This window comes from Myxocyprinus asiaticus, chromosome 31 (assembly GCF_019703515.2).
Source record: "Myxocyprinus asiaticus isolate MX2 ecotype Aquarium Trade chromosome 31, UBuf_Myxa_2, whole genome shotgun sequence".
Lineage (NCBI taxonomy): Eukaryota > Metazoa > Chordata > Actinopteri > Cypriniformes > Catostomidae > Myxocyprinus > Myxocyprinus asiaticus.
Window position 1 is genome coordinate 22226726 of NC_059374.1, and position 23429 is coordinate 22250154.

The 23429-nt window shown below is 38.8% G+C and overlaps 1 protein-coding gene across 5 annotated transcripts in view; it reads right to left on the minus strand.

The window, feature by feature from the left end:
• LOC127422569 (ubiquitin carboxyl-terminal hydrolase 2-like) overlaps positions 1-23429 on the minus strand; it is a 33090-nt gene that overhangs the window by 2281 nt on the left and 7380 nt on the right. For 2 of the 5 annotated variants that reach the window (XM_051666202.1, XM_051666201.1), the window contains exons 3-13: positions 17926-18640; positions 7264-7314; positions 4004-4127; positions 3771-3882; positions 3485-3595; positions 3255-3319; positions 3060-3163; positions 2874-2954; positions 2687-2765; positions 1218-1325; positions 988-1108 (exon numbers count right to left, since the gene is read on the minus strand). In XM_051666202.1, the coding sequence (XP_051522162.1) occupies positions 988-1108; positions 1218-1325; positions 2687-2765; positions 2874-2954; positions 3060-3163; positions 3255-3319; positions 3485-3595; positions 3771-3882; positions 4004-4127; positions 7264-7314; positions 17926-18594 (1625 nt within the window). In that variant the 5' untranslated portion in view covers positions 18595-18640. Of the gene's footprint in view, positions 1-987; positions 1109-1217; positions 1326-2686; positions 2766-2873; positions 2955-3059; positions 3164-3254; positions 3320-3484; positions 3596-3770; positions 3883-4003; positions 4128-7263; positions 7315-12472; positions 12982-17925; positions 18641-23429 lie in introns of those variants that run through there. The other 3 variants (XM_051666203.1, XM_051666204.1, XM_051666206.1) reach the window with 3 other exon arrangements.

The following is a 23429-nucleotide window of genomic DNA, read 5'->3' on the forward strand; positions in this document are numbered from 1 at the left end:
CGATTCAGCTTAATTTGTATCGAACCCAGAATATTCCTTTAACATGAATACATACTGGATGAAGCCAAGCTACAATCGCAATATCTAGGTCTGTTAGTATGACGGAAAAATTGGACTGGTACAATTTTAGTCGGACTAGCATTTACATGAAGTGTTTTAATATGCCTCAAATTTAACTTTTTAAGTGCATGTAAACATACTGATTGTTAACCGACCAAACAATACCAATAATCTCAAAATGGTAAGTTGTTCTGGAATTCGCTAGTTTGAAACCCAGGGTGTGCTGAGTGACTCTAGCCAGGTCTCCTAAGCAACCAAATTGGCCCGGTTGCTAGGGAGGTTAGAGTCACATTGGGTAACCTCGTCGTGGTCGCTATAATGTGGTTCGTTCTTGGTGGGGCGCATGGTGAGTTGAGCGTGGTTGCCTCCGTGGCAACACGCTCAACAAGCAACGTGATAAGATGCGCGGGTTGGTGGTCTTAGCGGAGGCAACTGGGATTCATCCTCCGCCACCTGGATTGAGGCGAATCACTACGCGACCACGAGGACTTAAAAGTGCATTGGGAATTGGGCATACCAAATTGGGTGAAAAAGGGGAAAAATAAAAATAAATAAATGGTCAGTTGTTGGCCAATTAATTTGCCTGGCTGAAATATCACTCTTTCACAAAAAACATGCCTGTTCGAATGGCAGCATTTAAATGTGAGATTGGTAGCATTTTTCAAGGAAGAGTGAGTGAGTGGGAGGAGGTGAAAGAGCAGGAGTGAGGGAAGAGGTGGAGGAGAATGGTATACAGGAAAATAACAGCTGCTGGAAGGTGGAATGAAACTATGCTGCTGACATGCTTACCAAGAAAATCATTAAGTCTTTCCCTGAAAACTGATGTATGCTGTACCTATAGGAAATCTACCTGGCACTCTACAGAGTGATGCAAGACTCTGTAGTAACCAAAGGACAAAAAGCAGGAGGTGGAATTACAGCAAGTACCTTGAGTCGTTATATGTGTACCATTCTCCGTTTTCAGGATTGCAACAGTATGCTGTGTAGTGGCCTCCCATGGTAGTGCCTGAGTGATTGGACACTGCATACAAGTTATAGACTGCACTTCCTGGAAACAGGATGAAGATACAGAGATTGCAGCATAAATACCTATAGCAAAATGGAAACATACAGTGATTGTCCATTCCATGCTGTTTTTCTTAGCATTTTTTACTCACTGCTTTTGTCAGAGGCAAACTCCCTGAGATCCAGGTCTTTCATGGGAAAGTTGACAAAAGTAGACAGCTTGCTGGTTATTACACGAGCTTCTGAGAAGCGCTTCAGATCTGAACAAGTGAAGCAGTTAAGGAGAAAAGACTCCACACACACACACTACTGTCCTTAAAGACACCCGTGTCTGCATGCCTAAAACTTAAGCCATCAGCACATTATTGCACACACAGTGTACCGATCTTAGCTGGGTTTCCTGATAACACTGCAACTTAACTGCAACTTTTACGATCATCTTAACTAACATCGCTCTTTATTTTAAGATGGAGTAACGCCTGTTTCCCAAACCAGCATGTAGATTGCTCGTTATAAAGTTGAACTTAAGTGCTTAGTTACGGGCGCTGTCCTGTCCAAATTGGTGCTGCTCACTTTGGCCAGTATGTCCAGGAGTTGGAAATACTAACAAACAAAGAAGTTGTTTGTAACATTGTCGAGGTGCCGAAATTTATTCAATATTACAGAATTTAATTAAAGAAATAATGATGGCTTTAGTAAGACGGAGTTTCAGATGTATTGATGCTCAATCATACAAATTAATGAAAGTGACGCAATAAATGCATGTAACATGAATGTACGCAATGTGAATCATAAGGGGCTCTCACGTAGCCTAGATTTTTGTTCCTTTGGCTGGAAACTGAACAAATGCACACATAACAGGATTAAAATGACGGGCATCAGTACTGAACTACTCACAGACCTGTCTAAATATTAATAAAACATCTGGTTAGAATGCGAGGCACTGTGTAGGCTACTTGTAGTCTTACTGCCATTATGCAATTTGTTACTGCCTTGTAAAAGATTCTAGGCAAGCCGATTTGAAACATCCATTGGACGAAGTAGGCAGAGGAGGAGGAAGAGAGAGAGGAAATCTCACATTGCACACTCTCACTCTAATCTCCTTTGTTAACCAAATTGTAATTATTTATTAGGCATATTTATTTTTTTAAGTTTTAAACTGCATGATAACATTTCTCACATATGTCTTCTTAAATAATCTGTTTAATAAGAACATACCATCTTTCTATTGCCATTACAATTATGCTTATCAAAGAAGGCTAATATAACGTTATACTGTATTATGTGTCTTGTAATTTAGATCACGTCGTATGCACAGACTGCGGAGACTGCCTACTGATATCATAGTGATTTTTTCAACACTTTTTTATCCTCTGAAATAGTTTACAATGGCTTTCCAGTGGTTCAAAGCTCTCGTTAATTTACGAACGTTTTTACGGACTACTTAGATAATGATGCTTTTGGGAAACGTGCCTTAGAGATTAAGCACTACTTAAGTGCTACTAACGTCCTACTTAGTGCTTCGGGAAACCCAGCCCTTACCTGTGCTTACTGTCGACAAATGCACTGATGCTCCCAGTGTGACATTACAATGAGATCAGACACCATTCAAAAAGGATACGAAGAACTAATATTTTAGGGAACTTCTGAACTGTAAATTTCTTCATACACCGCCTTCTGGCTTTGCACCTGTAACATGTCTGGAAAAAAAGAGGAGGAGAGGACATGAATTAAGATATTTTGCTACAAATGCATTCCCACATTAAAATGCATGGAATTAATTCAGTCAATTGAGTCCAATGAATTACCGGCTTCTCGTCTCCATCCAGCACGTCTTCTTTAGTAAAGAGCCGCATGCAGTCCATTAGGCTCACCTCTCCATAGCCCTTCTAGGCAGAGGAACACAATTAAAATCCACTCTTTTCTCCAAATGTCCAAAGTAATGCATTATAAAGTGCCTGAATGTGTGTGCACATGCCAGTCAATGAACTGACCTTGGCGATAGGTAAGGAAAGATCCCAGAAGGGATCAAACACAGTGGAACAATAGCCACATTCACTACAAGTCAAAGAGCTCTTCAGTTGGCCAACAAACAAGTCTGAAAATGGACAAAAACACACAAGAATTATGCTTACTACTAGAACCCAATGATAACCCAAAAGTGATTTTGTATCAGTGTGTGTACTTACCAACAATTTTGCTGTCTTCTCTCTCTAAATACTTAGCCCACATCTTTTTCCCTTTCTCCTCATCACTAAAGAAAAGAACAAATGAAAAGGTTTGCTATATCCCAATATCGTTCCCTAAACATGCTATTCAAGGTCATTTTAAACAGTTAAAACTTCAAATACAAGCACTACAAAGCAAAAGTGCCCCAACTGCACTAAGGAAAACAACAACAGACAAGCCACAAACTTACCGCAAGTGGTCAAAGTCCTCCATATTTCCCCGTGGCCGAATTGTGACCCTGTTCACTTCATTGTGTAGGCCATCTAGTAGGAAACGTAGAAACTCCTGAGCATCTTGTTGACTGGAAAGTGAACATAAACATCTTAATACATAACCAAAGCCAGCTATTGATAAAGAGAAATACACTGTACTTATGTATAGGGCTGGGTGATATATATTCAAAATACAATCATGATGATTTTGCTGCCTATGTAAAATGAAGCAATATTGTAAATATTGTATTGGATGATACTTACTTGTAACCCACAAATCTGGGGGCGTATCTTTGAATCTGTGTTTTGAACTCAGAGGGACTGACTGCTTCACTGCTTGAAGAAGTCCACATATTCTGGATAAGCTTGGCAAATTCTGAAATCATGACAAAGAGGGGCTTTCAGTAAGCTCATGATTGAAGGCTTGCAGTTTACCAGAGAAAAAGCACTGACCACTGTGAAACTGTCAAGAACCGTATTGTGCCAATCAAACTTACCCTCCATGAGAGCAGTGTTTGTGCGGCTGTTGTTATTGAGGTCTCGGCGGTGGGAGTTGTGAAGACAATAGTCTCGCAGGCTTTGTGTGTTGCTAAGACACTGGAGGATGGAGTTCATAAAACACTGGCAAGAGAGAAAGAAATATTTATATATTTAAATCTGAAGTGTTTAATTTCTCCGTTGGTTGGTCCTGCCCCAAACTCACACCATTGGTCAAGCCAATATTGCTGTGTTGGACTAGACGGATGTTTAAATAGAGGAATGTTTCAATTAGGGATGTTAGGGAGTAATCGATTAATTGAGTAGCCTACTCGTTCTGCATCAGCTAGTCAACAATTAAGAACACTACAAAAATATCGCAAATAGATTTTTCTTGTGCATTTGCCTTCCGTGATATTTCCCTCTGAATCTCTTAATAAATCTTGCAGTTACAACTGAGTCTACTGGGGCGGGGGGCACTGTGGATGTGTGTCGTAGAAGTGTTGGATGAGAGAAGATATGATGACATCCGTGCTTTTGAAACCAAAGCCTAGTGTAGCACTAGCAATACTTGTAATATTTTGATTCTGTACTGAATAAAAAACAATGTGGTATTTCGCTATTATTATGAAGCTTGACACTGGAGTAGTAGGAATCAGTGCAAGTGTAACACCATGTGAACTGTCTATTGAGGCGTTTTCCCCCTTCATTTTACTTGACTTAACATTTGAGAATATGGACCGACTATCACTTATTTATTTATTTATTTTATGCACATTAGTTGAAAATGAAATGCTCTTTTAACAGCCAGGATAGGAATGTTCAATGCAAAACTATAACGGTGCAGAATGGTTTATGTATTTATTGCACCCTCTTGTGGACTAAGGAAACAATGTCAATTTAAAAAATCAGCTGACTTTAAAATTCAAATATTAGTTCATATATATTAATATTTAAATATTTATTTCATTTAAAAAAGTACAATACATTTTCATAGTTCAGTCAGTAGTTTATTTTTGTAATAAAGTTCAGCACTATTTTACTTTGAGTGTTATTTATTCAGTATCAATTTTAAAAACTATCGGTTGATTAATCGGTTATCGGCAGGTACTGACCAACTTAGATATCGATATCGGTAAAATCCACTATCGGTCGACCTCTACTTATAGTTGACTGCATATCAAGCTGGAATATAAACATTTTACCACAGAAAATAATTAAAACATAAGCTTTAATTACAAAAATTACACTGTCTGAATGACCACTGAATAAGCAGAAAAACACAAGGGCGTTACAAAACAAGTAATTAGTTTAGTGTTTCATAGCAGCCACAGACTTGACTGCAATGAGTAATTATTTATATTTGGACTGTACACATACTGTTGCTTGGCAAAAGCAAGTTAAGTGAGTGCGAGAGAGAAGAGACATCATGAAAAATTATCTCGGTAAACAGATTTAGACAGAGGCATGTGAAAGTGATATGAAAACATTTCTGCGACATGCAGCTTAGATGTGTGAACCAGATATCATGAGATTTGACAGTTCTGCTTTATTTTTAACATGTTGAAAATGTGGCCTGTAAATTCATGACAAAAATGACTATGTATGTTGAACAGTCACCTCAGAGGAGCTTAGGCGCTTCAATATGCCTTTTTATAGGACTCATGCATTCTTTCTGAAGAAGGGAGCTACTGCTTCCCTCAAGTTTGAAAGGTGAAGTGTGAAAGTTTTGCTTGAATAGTGGCTCCGCCCCTTGTCTGACAATAGAGCGCAACAGTGCCCACCCACTTTTTCAGAAGTATTTTTCGCATTCATTTCTTCCATAGACTAAAAAAAATAAAATCCCGCATTAAAGAGTTGTAAAGCATGAACCAAACCAACCAGCTCCGAGGTGAATCGCAACATTAGACTTTGTTTTAAAGTAAAAAAAGTATTTGAAAATCTGACAAACAGACAAAGGTACAAGACTGTGTACTTACTGACTTTCATGAGGGCATGAACTACAATCTCATGAAGCATTGCAAATGATGTAATCGAATATAAAATCAGTAAGTATTGTTTTTAGGTTGTTGTTAAGTTAAAAAACAATATAGTTTACATTTATTGCGAAACATTCAGATAAACACAAATATATTAGTAGTTTGAGGGTGCAGGGTGATCGACATGCTTGTGTCATTCAGTGAGGGTCATGGGAGTGGGCGGATGCTTCCAGTCTGCCGCGATTGATTGGTGAAGTGTTCTCTGATGGATAATGGGTAACGTTACTGTTCAACAGAAATTCCGCTATTAAAGAAAAAATTGTAAACAATGAAGTTGAAATAGCACAGACGGATGGCTTCAACGGAAACATATACCAGTGATAAACAACCTCGTGGTAGGTCTGTCTTTAAAGTTAGCATTGAAAATCAATTCATCTATGGAAGAAATGAATGGGATTTTTACTTCCGGAACCAGACTGTTGCGCTCTATATAGTGTAACAGTCTGGTTCTGGAATAATAAATCCCTTAATTTTTTTCTATCGGGAAATCTTTAAAGACAGACCTACCATGAGCTTCAAGGTTGTTAACTGATGGTATATGCTTTTGTTGCAGCCATCAGTCTGCATCTTATTAAAAAAAAAAAAGGGTTTAATAGCAATCCACCAATCAGAGAATCACGATAAACAAAGCATGCCAAACAAGCTCTGCAGAGACCGCCCACTTCCATGACGCACTGTGAATGATGCAATCCATTCAGTCTCCCTACACCATCAAACTACTTATACATTTGCATACATCTGAATATTTAGCAAGAAAATGTTAATATATTGTTTATATACATATCAACAACTAAATCAATAGTTTTATATATTTCCATAATTTTTAATTTGATTACATCATTTGCAATGCTTTATATGATGGTTAAGTACAGAGTTTTGTACCTTTGCCTTTTTGTATAATTTTTTTTTTGTTTTTTTTTTTGGCTTTAAATAAAAGTTTGTAATGTTGTGTTTCACCTCAGAGGTGTTTGATTTGCTTCATGGCTTCAAATTAAATTCAAATAATTCAAATAAATAGCTCTGACCTAATTTCAATTGGTTGAGTAGATTGACATGTCAGACCACTTAAACAAACAGAGAAATGTTTTGAAAGCCCCACTGTGTTCCATTGTTTGGGAAGGTCAACCTATGGCTTACTTAAAGTTGTCTCTGCACAGTAAACTCGGACAAGAGAATTTTATATCTAAAAATTACAAGCATCACCTTTAAGAGGAGCTTGTAGAACCCATCAAAACACTTACTGTATTTCCCAGATTACGAAGCCCCACCAAGCCCTGGACACTCTTTGAGTTCTGAAAAACAGAGAAGAGACAATAATTAGCCTAGGTCACGGGCTTAATGTCAACAGCAGCAGAAGAATAAGTCACACATTTTATGTTTGCTCTAACATCTCAAAGTCAAGATCCTCAAATGTTCCAGGAAATGAAAAGCCATTGATTATGTTTCCATTACTTTAATCTGTGTTTTGGTAGAGGCTGTAGAGTGCAGCATGGGTGCGTTTTAAAATGGTAATGTGTGTGTGTGTGTGTGTGTGTGTGTGTTGGGGGTATTAGGTTATGTGCAGATATTGTCAAATAATCTTTTACAGTTTTGATAAATAGTTATTCTTGATGACCACCAACTAAATGCTCCAAAAAATAATTCACATAATTAATTTGATAACATGATCTGTACATCAAACACTGTCAGTACTGGGTTTTTGTTAATCATTTTGATAAATATCCACTGCTCCATGACAAGACTAATCCGTGATCAGTAAATTTATAGCTAGGATGATTGATTGGTCTCATGGTCAAGTTTCCGCCTCTGGTACAAGAAGTTCTAATCCACCCTAATATAACTATTTAATTTAATAAACAAAGATTGCATCTGTACTTCAGTGGATGTACAGTACATCTTCAGCAGGGACACATCTGTTCTGTTTGCATTTTAATTTCCAATTTAACTGGAAAATATCGTGAGCTGTGTCACAGCAGAGCGAGTAGAGTGTGCGTCTGGATAAATGAGAGAACATCACTGTCCACTGTCACTCAACACCATTGATAACAGCTGCAACAAACACTCATTATAACATTAAAAGTTACAAACTTCAGTGCAGAAATGCCACTTATTATTACACACACAAACTAAATGGAAACCTATGCTCAAGAACTGGAGATGTTCTTCTGTATTAGACAGTTACCGAAAGCTATTTCAAAAAAGTGGTGGGGACAAAATTGGCAAAGGCAAAAAGTGGAAGGGACATGTCCCACCCGTAAATGACGCCTACAGAGTGCAGGAGAAGACCAGGCAGAAATCTGACACTATGTTGTTTTCTGTCATGCTAAAGAACGTGAGGGGAAACGTGATCTGCTCCGTGTTGGAACACAGTCTAACCACAATGAACCTAAAAAACAACTCATCTGGTGCTGCAGGCTTGAGTGTTCACCCTGACCACACTTTTTAGCTATGGACTTAATCAGTATATGGGGAAAAAGCAGTTTATAGACACTGAAAAAGGCAACAGGTTCATTAACTGGGTATTATCTAAATCCATGCTTCCATGGAAAATGTACGTTCCTGTGCACAGTAAGGAGCACACATGTCAGTGTTTAAAATTCCACTCTACCGCTGTCTTGGAGCATGCTGATACTGTTTAATGTCATTTGGGTAGGTTGCTATTGATGCCTGCTTGCTGAATACCCATTTTAAGTGAACAGGCTCGCCAGCCCAGTTTGTCCTACTCTGCTGAGTAATATCAGCACTGCCAAAAATAGCTTCCTTTCACATGGGATGTCCGCTCATTGGCTGATTTGTCATCGTCACAGCAACACTGATCCATGAGCAGCAGTCGGAGGAAGCCATCTCTGACATCCACATATTCTTACAGGCAACACAATTTATATAGCACTAAATCAAGGGACCATATGAAAACATCACCTTAAGAGGCTTTAACTTTGGCCACACAAACATCTGCATATAATAAAGGAACATTATAGGATGAGACAGGTCACTCGTATGAATATGAAGGGAAGAAATCATAATGCAAAAAATGGCGGATGTAGGATTAGAAGTCTTGCCTTCATATTAAAAGAGCACATCCCCTTTTTTGATACTCGAGAACACGCATGAACATTTGCTGGACCATCCTGAAAACAGAATGTTTTATTTTGTTTATTTTTGTGTGTGCATGATTTGAGGTAAAGAAGCACAATTTAAGATACCATTGTTGTCAGACTTTTTGGTGATTTGTAATATGTTATTTAAATGTAATCTTGACCAACAGTTTTGGAGATTTCTGTTGTTCTCCATTCAAGTAAATGGGAGCTGTACTTCTATGACTATATAATACCTACCTGGAGGCGTTAAGAATAAGCGACCTGACTTACCGTAAAAGGACCTGACTGCTACTGTACTAAATACATAAAAAAAACAAAAAAACAATATAAACCTCAAATAGGGATAACAGATATATCCTGCTGCATGTATAGAAGAAAAAACAACTTTTGTACCAAGCAGGTCTATTTTTAAGTTGAGATTCTAGATGTGCTTGCTCCAAAGCAGATGTAATTGTCTACTGATGTTTGAAATGATATGATGCGGTTGTTGTTGTTGCCAAAGCAGCCTGTGGTTGTTTCTCAATATAGTGGTACATGTACCCTGCAGTTTATAACCTTGTTAGTTTTCAACACTTGCAATCCTTGGGTCTCACTGTGAAAGGCCATGATACATCAGGTCACATTAATTTTAGGTAAAGCACCTGGAGAAACCTCTTTAAGGTTTAGATGAAAAAAAATATTCATATCTGTCAAAAGACAGAAGAAAATTCCTACGGAAATTACATCCAGCAGAGCAAAGCTGCTACCTCTGGGCACAATTACTTACGACTCCAGGACTGGACCCAAACGTAGACATCAGCAATGCATTAGTTTATACAGTTTTGGTATTTCCGTTTCTAAAGAAGAAGTCTGCTTCATAAGCGAAGCTACTTCTATTAAATATACATTTATAATACATAATATACTGTGATTTAATGCATCATGTCCTCCTCTTTAGTGCTTCTTTTTTTCCACTGGTGGCTGGAGAATGCAGAAGTGGGTCATGGTGTACTGTTCAGCTTACTTCCTATTACGGAGGTGAGAGAAGACTAATCCTGCTTTTCTAACAACTTCATGTGAGAGTAAAATGTGGAGCAAAACCCCAGATAAAAAGTGTCCAGACTGACAGCACTCATATTTCTCAGCACAATTTGACCTACATTAAGATCTTGTTAAAGTGCTGATAGCTGGTTTAAATTCTAAGATGAACCTGTCAGGTACTTTTTAGTATTGAAACTGTCAGTGTTTTGTAAACTTTGTTTCCTTTCTAACTAAGGCACTTCCAGCTTAACAATTCCACAAATCTTCCAGCTCTATGTTAGATGAGAGAGGTCTTTCTTGAAAACCTTTAATCTATTTTCTTTTCTGTTTAGGATTAAGTTTCAATCTCCAATAAAGTTTTAAATAGGAATGCATTAATATGGAAATTTTGGCCGATAACGATGACCAATAATTCATTATATTTGGAGGCCGATAGCCGATAAATCTAAATCTGGACATAAATCAACATACTGTGTGCCTGATTACAAAAACAAAAGGCTCAGCTTATAAAGCCACATCCAGAGCACTTCAAATGAAATTAAAAATGTAAAGTGTATAACTTCTTTTGATTTAAAACCACTTAAAATACAGAAAACAAGGAAACATCTAAATCTTTATTTTCCCATAATCATTTATCAAATGTAGCCTACATTAAACCAGTTGAATTTAACATTCCTATGGCCAAATTTCTTTTATTTAAAAAAGTCTATTGACTGCAATTTATAATTAATTTGATGAGTGAGCTACTTTTATAAATACAGTGAACTGCACACCTGTCAAAAGACCACAATAAGGAATGCAAACAAGTCTCAAACTCACTGTAAACATGGCAATACGCTTTAACATACAAAATGAATAAAGAAACAAAATGCATGGATAAGTAAAATGGAGTGTTTACTCAGATCCAAGATGATCTTCTGTAAATCTTCTGATTGCTGCATGCTGACGTGTCACGTCATGCAGACGACACCAATCAAAACCCTCAAGGTGACTAGTGTGTGCCTGAAAAAGCCATAATTTATAGGCTTTAATATATAGGCTTAATTTTCTTATTGGACTTTTAACTTTAAAAATGCACATTTATCGGCCAATACTAATATGGCCACCGATATACTGTGTAATCCCTGGTTTTGACACCTGTATTTCCTAGGATTATTTTCAGGTTATTCCCTAGAATGAAGCACACAGAAAAACCGTGGACAAAAACACTCCATCTTCCTATCTCAGCACACCATTATAAAGGTGCTGTTGGTACTCCAATTCCTTCACAGTCACATAATACTTATCATATTGGCAACTCACAGAGGGGTTAAGTGAATCACAAAAGGTGCAAGCAGAGAAGATCCAAAATCAGCTCACTGAGCTAATCGTAAACTCCCAACAATGCTCAATGCCCTTGTGCCTTTGATTTTATTTTACGCCTGTTCGTTAAGTCACGTTATTGGACTAAAGAAATGGTCAGTCCAGTACAAATGTGTATGTCACTGTCGTTTTGACAATTATTAAAATAGAATGAGACTGAAGAGGAAAGAGTCATTCAGACAGAGCTTCATTTAAAAGGTGTTCATTCAAATAGTATTATAATTATTATAATAATAATATTATATGATATGGTATATAATACGCTGGTGGCTATACATTCATCTGAAACAGATTTTACTACCCTATATATGTAACTAGTATCTAGCATGATGGGTGCTACTAAATATATGAGCCATTCAGTATATAAGCGTTCAAATGAATGCACGAGATCAGTGTAAAAGCACATTCCGTGACGCTGAAACTAATCACAGAGCAGATAACGGAGGCTGAACAGCAAATCTTACTGTTCTGACCTCGGCAACATGAGAGCGATGCCGGATGCAGGGATCTACAGAGCGAGTTCTAAATGGGATTTCTGCTTATTACGTAACAATGCACGACCATTCTAAACTGCCTCGTGCGTCATAATTCAGCTTCATATACGCTGCGTTTGTTATGCTTGTTCTGTGGCTTAATTTAAATGAAATAAGGTGATGGTGTGCATCACAAAGAAACTTTTTACAGATTTAAGGCTCAAAAAGACTGATTTATCGATTTAGCCAAAACACTGCATAACATTGCATGACAGCATAAACATAATTAAGCAGCAAAATAAGCAAATGAAATGTGACAGCAAACGTCAGTACGAGAGATATAAATTTGGCATTATATAACCAGTGACCTGTCGGAATACTGATCCTTCACAAAGCCTTTTAGATCGGGCTTGCAGATGTTGGGTGAGTACAAAATGAATGACACCACAGCATGAACTATATGGTGCTCTACAGATCAATTAAGCGTGTATTCATACCTTGGTATGATTAATCAAAAGCCCAACGAATGTAGAGACCAGCATAGGGCCGGACATCGAGTTTTTCCTCCGCATATCTTGTTTTAGAAGTGGAAACGCAGTAGCTGGTGGGTCCTCTGGAACTGTAACGGTGTATGACTGTCGCATGCTGGGCATAATCAATGAATGAATCCTACTGTGTTGTCAAAACGAGAACTATGGATGTTCTCGCATCAAATATTCCAAAGTCCTATTCCAGTCGATAATGGTCCTTCAGGTAGGCAACATGATCAGGAAACGACCTCTACAGCGGTGGAAGGCAGAACCGAGGACGAATAAAACATTTCTAATATGACCGACGCAACTATAAAATACTTTTTCCTCATAAACAAAAAGAGTGTTCTTAAAAAACCCAAATACAAAAAACAATTCCTTCACATATCAATGCAGACTAGTACTGAAAGAAATGACACACGAACTGATGTCTGATGATCGAGTTCAAGCGCGCGGGTTCATGTCTTTTCACTACTGCGAGTCCCGCCCACACGAGCTCAAAACGCAAACACTGCTGCGCGCTCGCGACGTCACTGAGGGCAGTCGGTTAAACATATTCAATAATGTTGTGGCTCTGCAGGAATTATTACTAATTTTAAAAGAGCAGTGCCTTCACAGCGTTAAAAACGGGGCAATCTTGACTTCATTACTCCATACGTCGAAGATACGCCTCAGGTTGGCATGAATCACCAGGTAAAGGGATATGTGAACTTGTCCACGTATTAGTCACTGTCACTCTTAACACTTACCACAAAGACAAAGGAAAGATAAATGACTGTGAATATAACTTTACATGATTGCTTAAAGTTCTCTGAGTGGAAAAAATACTTTTTATTTATTTATTTATCTTTATTTTTTATTTTATTTTTTTTGCTCTATTCTAAATATATGAGAGCATATAATCAGATTGAGAATAGAACAACTGCCAACAAAGGTTAGAGCAACAGAAATTGGGACAATACCTCTGGTCTTTGGGGTGGGCCAACATACTCAGCTCAGCTTTCGCCCCCTCTAAAGTATTAGAGAGAGAAGCATTATACTTTCCCTGTAAAAGTGGGAGAAAAATTAGAGCACACTAACCCTCATAAGAAAACACCAGACTGTGGTCATTATGCACTTATGAAACATTAGAAGGTAAGCTGGCGGTGGGTTTAATGTCATCAGCCGCAAACCAGTTCTAGACACACTGAAAATATTAAAAGCCGACATAATTCAGCATGGAACTTGCTGAAATGGGAACAAAGTCATTTTTGAGGGCTACACAGTACATTTGTCCCACAGTCAGGAGAAATCATTATTGTCATCTTATTGCAGCTGCATGTCACAAAGTCTTTTATGGTCTACCTTAAATCTTAATTTTCTACTTTGCTTAATTTAATTTCATGAATTAAATTTTTTAAGAAGTTAAAAATCTTTTATTATGGCTTTTTTATTTAATTTATTCCACGTTTCGATGAAGTGGATTAAACTGTAAATAAAACCACAGAACTCAGAGAATGGTAATCTGTGTTTGTGTGGCAACAGGAAGTTGGTGGTGTAGGCGTCCTGTTATTGAAGTGGCAGTTCAATGAGGGAAAAGGATCACTCTGAACCTTGTAGTCTCATGACTAAGTCTATGTACACAACAAACAGCAGAAGAAAACTTTCCCTCAACACCCTACTGTACTGTACTGTATGTGTGATATTTGGAGTACCAACAGAACACAATGCGGGTGAAAGATAAATGAAGCATGAATGGATCAATTTGTTTCTTGAAATGCGTAATTAGACACCTTGAACAATATCCAGAAATCCACTGGATAATCTTGGCTTTTAGCTAGATGACAATCTGCATCAGGGCACCAGAATATAGTTGCGTTTTATACTGGGAAACTAGCAGTGCTGACATAATGCAACTGCCGTGAGGATCCTTTAAAAACAATACAGGTGTCCTGTTATAATGCTGTGAAAACAGCACAACATATCCATGTTGCTTCATAGTAAATAAGAATGTGATGATTAGAGTGAAATTCAATGCTGTGGTGAGTAAACCTCAAATCTCAGATGGCAACCTATTCCACACAAATATTAAAACACAGGAAAATAATGTAGGGACACTTTGTACTCAGAAGGAGAATTCACTCATCACTCTGTTTCCTCTTAAGGACCTCATGTGAAGAGAATACAAAGTTCAGAACTGTTAGTAATCTCTGAGGTACACTGCTTGTTACCAATAACCAAGTGCCAAAAGGGGGTCTGAGCGACTTTGACAAGGGCCAAATTGTTATGGCCAGACAACTGGGTCAGAGCATCTCTGAAATGGCAAGGCTTGTGGGGTGCTCCTGGTCAGAAGTGGTGAGTGCCTACCGACAGTGGTCTGTGGAGGGACAAACCACATTCCAGCGACTGGATGTTGGGCGCTCAAGACTCATCGATGTGCGAGGGCAACAAAGACTATCCTGTCTGGTCTGGACCGACAGAAGGTCTACTGTGGCACAAGTCACAGAACATTTAATGATAGTTACGGGAGGATTGTGCGTATGGGGCTGCGTATCCACAGACCGGTCAGAGTGCCCATGATGATCCCTGTCCACCATCGAAAGCACCTACAATGGGCATGTGATCATCGGAACTGGACCTTAGAGCAGAAGAAGGTCGCCTGGTCCGATGAGTCCCTTTTTCTTTTACATCACGTGGACGGCCGTATTTACCTGGGGAAGTGATGGCATTAGGATGCACTGTGGGAAGATGACAAACCAGTGGAAGGAGTGTGATGCACTGGGCAATGTTCTGCTGGGAAACCCTGGGTCCGGCCATTCATGTGGACGTCAATTTGACAAGTGCCACCTACATAATCATCGTTGCAAACCAGGTACACCCCTTCATGGCAATGAAGGCAGTGGCCTATTTCAGCAGGAAAATGCGCTCTGCCACACTGCACACATTGTTCAGGAATGGTTTGAGGAGCATGATGAAGAGTTCAAGGTGTTGCCCTGGCCACCAAATTCCCCAGATCTTAATTCAATTAAGCATCTGTGGGATGTGCTGGACCAACAAGTCTAATCCACGGCAGCTCCACCTCGCAACTTATAGGACTTGAAAGATCTACTGCTAATGTCTTGGTGGCAGATACCACAGGACACCTTCAGGGTTCTTGTAGAGTCCATGCCTCTAACATCCAACAGCATATCAGGCAGGTGGTCATAATGTTTTGGCTCATCAGTGTATAAATATACATTGCCTACTGTCCTTGTTGTGAGAAAAAAATTAGCTCCTAAAATAACAATGAATAGACTGAAGTATTAGCTACTTTTTAGAAGTTAGCCTACTGTACTCTGAATTCTTCATGCTTTAGAGACTTATTAATTTTCTGTGAAAGGATATTACATTGCGTGTTTTTTACGGAAACAGTGTATTCTGAGCTAACACTTAGTAACAATGAAGAACTAAGAAAAGCTTGATAAAAAGCTCTCCCATTTTCTAATATACAAGAGTAATACCCTAATATCCTCTTTAATTACAGTAGTAGTAAACTAAGGTCTGCTTGGCAATTGTTTGCCTGCCTTGAACTCATCAGTGTAGCACTGAAAAAAGAAATCACAGAACATATCCTCTAATACCTTTATTTCTCTGCAACAGATTGGTTAAACAGCATAAAAGGCCTGGATATCTGGAGCATTAGTAGGATAATTAATTTGAGTTGACAAAAGCACTCAGACTTGAACTCGCTGAGCTGATTAGATTTTTTGAAATTCTCAGGTGTAAACTTATCCAGTCTAGACTAATCATTTAAAAGTCAGACAGACCTGACTGCTCACTGCTCCTCATTTAGACTGGGTTGCTTAGAGAAGTTGCTTAATTAATGACATAAATGACAATTAATTTCAAAGTATTAGCCATGGACTGTATTCCACAGGGCTTTTTGTTGCATGGCATAATATAAACAGACATTTGAATTCAGCCTTAGAAACTCTATGGATCCAGTAAGCAAACAAACATTTTTCACAGCCAACATACAGTACAAAACACACTGGTTCCACTTGCCACTTCTCAGTAGAGAAGCATATTTCAAAGATTAATGTGAAATACTTCTCCTGTCTGGGACACTCAACAGCAAAACTTATAGGTTATGTTCAGAATGGAGTACTTGTGTTCTTCTAACTGCATACTGAGGAGTATATACTGTATCCTGCTTTTTATTTTTTAAAATAGTGTGTGAAACACAATGTAGTATGCAGCTATAAACATTTCAAACAGTAGTATGCTACAATGTTGTCACATGACCTCAACAGGGTTTAATTTGGCGAATATCGTGTCCAGTTATTATCTCGGAAATTGGCATTTTTAAACCAATTTTGTGTAAAAAGGTCTTAACTCTTGACAATACAGTCAAATAATGAAGAGGTTAATGACATCAAGAAGGAGACATTTAAAAATTGTAGTGGATACAATATTCTGTGCAGTGTGCTCTGTTGTATGTTGCCCCTTTTAGCAAATGTAGTAGGTCATCCAGTTATTCTTTACACACATAGTATACATGTTACATTCTGTAGAAATAGTAAGAATAGTAAAGAGTAAGAATAGCATGGTAGTATGCTATTCCGAACATAGCTACAGATGACCCAGTACATTTCAACTTTCTAAGATGTGTTCACTTGTATTACTAGAGACTTTTGAACGTAACACTTTGATTTGAATCTACTCAGTACCACCTCTCTAAGCTAAAGGGCTCTCATGAAATACTTGAATTAAGAAAGAAGAGTGATGCAAACTTAAAGATTGGGAAAAGAAAAAAAAAATGGGACTTGAAAATAACCTAGCAAGGGTGTAATAGGGAAAAAGAGCCAGCCTACTTTTTATTTTTAGCTATCTTCTGGGTTCCGGAAGTGTTTTTCCCATTACTTTTTTTCCATAAGGATTTAAAAAAAGCCTTTATTAAATGGTTCTATGCCATGAACCAAACCAACCAGCTCTGAGGTGAATCACAACATTACAATCTTTGATCTGAAGCAAAAAAGTATTGGAAAATCAAAGAAAAAGATGAAGGTACTTTACATTTTTAATGAGGGAATGAACTACAATCCCATGAACCATTGCGAATGGCTCTTTTGCCACGGTTTATTTGCCACGATTCTCTAATTGGTGGATCTTTCTCTTCAGGGTTCATGAGTAATGTAATTCTTAACCATTCATTAAAAAATGAAGTTGAAATAACATGGACTAATGGCTTCAACATATACCGTTGATTAACAGCCTCGGAGCTTACGGTAGGTCAGTCTTTAAAGGTTTAAGATATCGTTAATAAGCAATTCCTGAATGGAAAAAATAAATGGGATTTGTACTTTTTTTAGACTGTTAAGTTCTATAGATAGAACTGTTCAACTAGCTAGGATGACATGACTGCATGCCCATGAGAATATAAATGCATTGAATGCTCTTACCAAAGACTCTCTGACTGGTGATGTGGAGCGATAACTTGTGGAGAACCGGCTGCTGCTGGTGCTCTTCAGGCCACTGCTGCTGCTCCCGAGACCTTCCTGCATGGAGCTCCTTGAGAGGCCATTGCTGAAGCGTGTGCTGCTGTAGGATTCAGATGCGTCACTGCCTCGGCTCCGGTAGGACTGCTTCAGGCTGCTGCTGCTGGAGGTCTCGCTCAGGCCCAAAGCTGACAAGTCATGCGTCAGGTCACTTTGACTCACCGATTTCCGCCGACTGAGAGAGATGTTGGAGGACACAGTTGAGGAGGAGAGGTAGCTGGTGGGGGCTGTAGAGTAGCTGTAGCTGCTGTATCCTGAGCCACCATTGAGGCCCGAGGCATAGCCCTTTACCGGTGTGCGGCTCAGGCTCTCGCTGCGCCGGCTGGCAAGCAAATCAGTGCGAGGGATGGGCCGACCCCGGTCCGGCTCAAAAGATGAGCTGTAGTTGCGGGCTCGGCTGGCGCTGGAGCTCAGGTAGCTGGAGGAGGAGAAGCCGGAAGAGGAACTCTTGTAGGGCAGCTTATCCCGCTCATAGGAGCCCAGAGATGGGGTCAGGGAGGAGCCATATGAGCTGTAGTGACTGGTATAAGAGGAGCCAGTATAGCGCTTAGCCGTGGAGGAGACACGAGACATGCTGGAAGCTCAGCCGGAGGTGAGAAAATTTCAGGCTGCATGGACTCTGGGGATAAATGGATAAGAGAAATGTGAAAAAATTATTACAGTGAGTCGATTTGAGCGATTCATTAAAGGAACCGTCTCAGTAAGTCATTTGTTTGTCAATCAGACTAAGTTAGTCATGCTTTGTTTTGTAGTCCAGTCAGTGAACACAACGCAGTAGAAAGACGTTATCTCTTCACATTCAATTCACTGAAACCTAATAACTCGCAAAATATAACTTCTTTTCCCTTGGCAAGATTCAGTAGCAGTGAAGCGCAGAAAACACTGCTCCAAGTGAACAATGTCATATTAATATTTTAGTTCATATCAACAATCTCTTGGATCCAAAATTCCTTGCAAGATTTCTTTTAGGTCGCAAGTTTTATTGTGAGTGTATTTCAGCCCTTGGGGCAGTCAAGCAATTTCAGTCAAAATGGTAGCGTATAAACACTACCTGTTATGAATTTAAGATGACTGTGTCATGCCCTGAGGTCTCTTTTATTTTTCTATGTGCTTGATCCTGAAAACATATTCAATGTGTAGTAGCATGTGACTTCTCCAAAACAGCACACATTATACAGGGGTGCGTATTACGCAACTTAAAGGGGCTTCGCTGCTAGAATGGGACCCTGAATAAAGCTGCGTAACAAAATTACTGCTATTGTTTTCAGAGAGGCCTGGTTATCGCTATAGCCCGAGCAGAGCACTGAGAACCCTGCTGTTTATGTGAAATAAGAGAGAGCCCCCAGAGCTGGGCCATGTGTTAAAGTGGCACAGTCTGTTCTTGTGGAGAGACAGGTTCTTGTTCACAAGGCACTGCAGCATCTGAATAAATAAAAGTATATAGTGTTGTTGATGCGTGTTGAGTTCATTGAGGAGGCTCCTATTTCTTTAATCTGACTCTTTCTCTGCACTCTCTCTCTCTCCCTCTCCCAGTGCTGCATTCACAGATGTATCAATAATTCAACACAAAGATCTGGGGTAGGCAGCAAGCTGGAGGCAGTCCAAAGCACATGGCAGACCAAGGCTTGTAACATGCTTTCACTAAACTAGAACTCTTAAGAAAGTTGTCCACCAGCTTTACACTGTGTTCCCTCTCTTTGCCGACAAAAACAACAACTAAAAAACCTGCCGCACAGTACTGAGCAAGCTTCTTAATACTCAAATTGCTGTAATACCAAAAACTAACCTAAAGAGGGAGGAGATAACCTGTAGCTGTTCAGGTTGCATTTAATTAACAGATGAGTTGGAAACTGATTAACAATCAAAGAAATGCAAACTTGGTAACTTTTTAAAAGCAACCTTTTAATAAACTTGACAACTTTTCCCCAACAAATTTGTGCTACAATATATGTTTTTTCGTTTTACTGATGGTTTAAACCAGGTAACAATGATTTTGATCTAAATTTCCAATTCATATAATTTAAATGTTTATATAAATGTATAGTGAAAGTTATATTTTAGGCTGTAACTGTATTTTTGTCCACCATTCGTAATCACGTTTTAACTTTTTTTTCAGTTCACTTACATAGTCCTGTGGTGACAAAAAAATTTTTCATCTAGACTCTCAATTAATAAAACTCATAAAACTTTGTATATAACATTTATACAAGAATTAGAAAATGCTGTTTAAAATATGTATAGATGAAGTATAATATCTCACACTGCAGGACATTGTTGCAACTGCTTGAAATTTAATGTCAACTACCCTTTTACTTTTTATACATGACTCAAGAAAGTAGATTCACTCAGATAAGCTCCAATTATTTTATAGAATAATTAGGTGTCATCTTCAAGAAGAAGTATTTTGTTTATTTTTTTGTAATAAACATTTTTTATTGATAAAAAAAACAAAAAACACACACAGAGAAAAACACAACACATACAAACCGAATCAACATTTCACATTTAACCCCCACTAATATCTCTCCCCATTCACCAACCCCACCCTAACCCCCAACGAACACCCCTGTGGTCACATAAAATAATACACATACAAAAAAAAAAAAAAAAAAAAAAAAAAAAGGTAAATGTATAATAAACAAACATAATTAAACTAGACCTCTCTCTCCCCATCCCTTCCCTGAGAGTCCCCCAAAAATGCTAAATAATTACCCCATTTTCTGAAAAACATGTCCCCAAACCCCAGTCTTCTATTATGTCACCTCCTCAAAAGCTCGAAACCCAATTTTTGTCCCCCAGATTTATGACCGCCCCATCGCCCAAAATACAAAGTCTGGGGCAAAGTAAAATTTGAGTGCCCAAAATGTCACACAAACAACTCTGAACATTCAACCAAAAATCTTGGATCTTAACACACCCCCAAAAAACATGGGTTGTGTCTCCAACTTCTGATTGGCATCGCCAGCAGGTGGGTGTGTCTTTACGACCAAGCCTATACAATCTAGAGGGGGTCCAATAAAATCTATGTAAAATCTTGAATTGCATAAGGTGAACCCTTGCATCTCTAGATGTAGACTTGACATTTTTTAGAATCCTATCCCACACTCCCTCCTCCAATACCAAATTTAAATCTTTCTCCCATAATCACTTGAGAGAAGTTGAAGCTCCGTCCCCCAGACTCTGAATTAGCAGGGAGTTATACACTGATGCCTCATGACCTTTTCCAAAAGCAGAAATCACCTCTCCCAGAGTATCTGCCGCTTTGGGGGGGGGGGGGGGTGTGCTACTCCCAAAAACAATACAGGGCAGGTGGCGCAGCTGTAAATACCTATAAAGCTGAGATCTGGGAATCCCAATATGTTGAACCAAATTCTCAAAAGATCTCAACACTCCACTCTCATTTAGGTCACCGAGTGTAGTAACCCCCCTCACAATCCACTCTGACCAGCAGAAAGGGGACTTATTAATACATAATTTAGGGTTCAGCCATATGCTTGAGGCAACATTTAAATAAATGTCCGAATTAAACACTCTGGACACTTTTGTCCATACCGAGTGCAAATGCGAGATAACAGGGTGTAACTTAACTTCACCAATTAGTTTGATAGAAAGGCTTTGCAATGGCAAAATAGAGGCAAGAACTTCCTGTTCAATATAAAACCAGGGAGGGGCTCTCTCAGGTGGAAGCGACCAATGGGCCAATTGTCTGAGACCGAATGCATAATAATAAAACAAAATCTTGGGTAGGCCTAGCCCACCTTTGTCAATCGGCCTATGTAACTTATTGAAATGTAATCTGGTACGCTTACCATTCCAAATGAAGGACTTCGCTATGCTATCAAATTGCTTGAAATAAGAGAGAGGGACATCTACAGGGAGAGATTGTAGCAGGTAGTTGAATTTTGGAATGCAATTCATTTTAAAAACATTAACCTTCCCAAACATAGATAAATGTAATGACCTGTCCATATCGCTTGAAAATCTTTTTATTAAGGGGTCAAAATTAACTCTAACTAAATCAAACAAATTTGCTGGGTATAAAATGCCTAAATACTTAATGCCCTGTTTAGGCCACTGGAAGGCGGAAAGCCGTTAATGGGAAGTACACTGTCAGAGCCAAAGCTTCGGATTTAGACCAATTGACTCTGTATCCCGAGAATTTAGAGAAGGAATGAATAATTCTATGGAGGCAAGGCATAGATCTAATGGGGTCAGAGACGAATAATAAAATATCATCTGCGTAAAGCAAAAGCTTATGTGCCATACCTCCCGCTACCACCCCTGGAAAATCATCTTCCCTTCTTATTGCGGCTGCTAATGGTTCCAGGGCAAGCCAGAACAATAATGGGGAAAGAGGGCAACCCTGCCGGGTGCCCCTATCCAGAGTAAAATAATCTGAAATTAATCCATTTGTTTGTACCGCCGCTACTGGGTGTCTATAAAGTAACTTAATCCATCGAATAAAAGTATTCCCGAACCTGTATATTTCCAAAATCTTAAAAAGATAATCCCGTTCTACCATATCAACGGGGGTCTGATCATTCGCCACTGACCACATGATATTGATGAATCACCTAATGTTATCAGAAGAGCTACGGCCCCGAATAAACCCCACCTGATCAATATGTATAAGAGATGTCATAACTTTACTTAATCGGTTAGCCAAAATTTTTGACAATATTTTAACATCTAGCTGGATCAGGGAAATTGGACGGTAACTCTTACACTCGCTTGGATCTTTGTCCTTTTTAAGGATCAGACTGATCCGGGCTTGTGTCATGGTTGGTGGAATCTTTCCATTCTTTAATGATTCCATATAAACTTCTAACAAAAGTGGAGCCAATTCTGTAACATAAAATCTAAAAACATTCAGCGGCGAAACCATCTGGCCCCAGGGCCTTACCTGTAAGCAAGGTCTTAATTACCTCGTCAAGCTCTTCCAAAGGGTATCTCAGAATCAAGAGAATTATTTTGCTCAGTCGTCAGTTTAGGGAGTTCTAATGGTTCCACGAAGTTCCAAATATCTTCATCAGTAGACGAAGATGTGGAACTATAAAGATCAAGATAAAATTCTTTAAAAGCATTATTAACATCAATGGCCGAGGTAAATATTTCCCCACCAGCAGATTTCACTGAGGGAATGGTTGAAAAAAACTCTCTCTGCTTTATGTATCTAGCCAAAAGCTTCCCTGCTTTGTCTCCCAACTCAAAGTATGACTGTCTTGCCCTGAATAGCCAAAACTCCACCTTCCATGACAAAATAGTATTATATCTGTATTTCAATCGGGTCAATTCTCTGAGGCCATCAGATGACATTTGGTGCTTCAGCTCTGCTTCGGCACTTTTAGTATTCCCTTCCAACTCCACTAGTTCTCATGCTTTGGATTTTTTGGTGAATGATGCATACT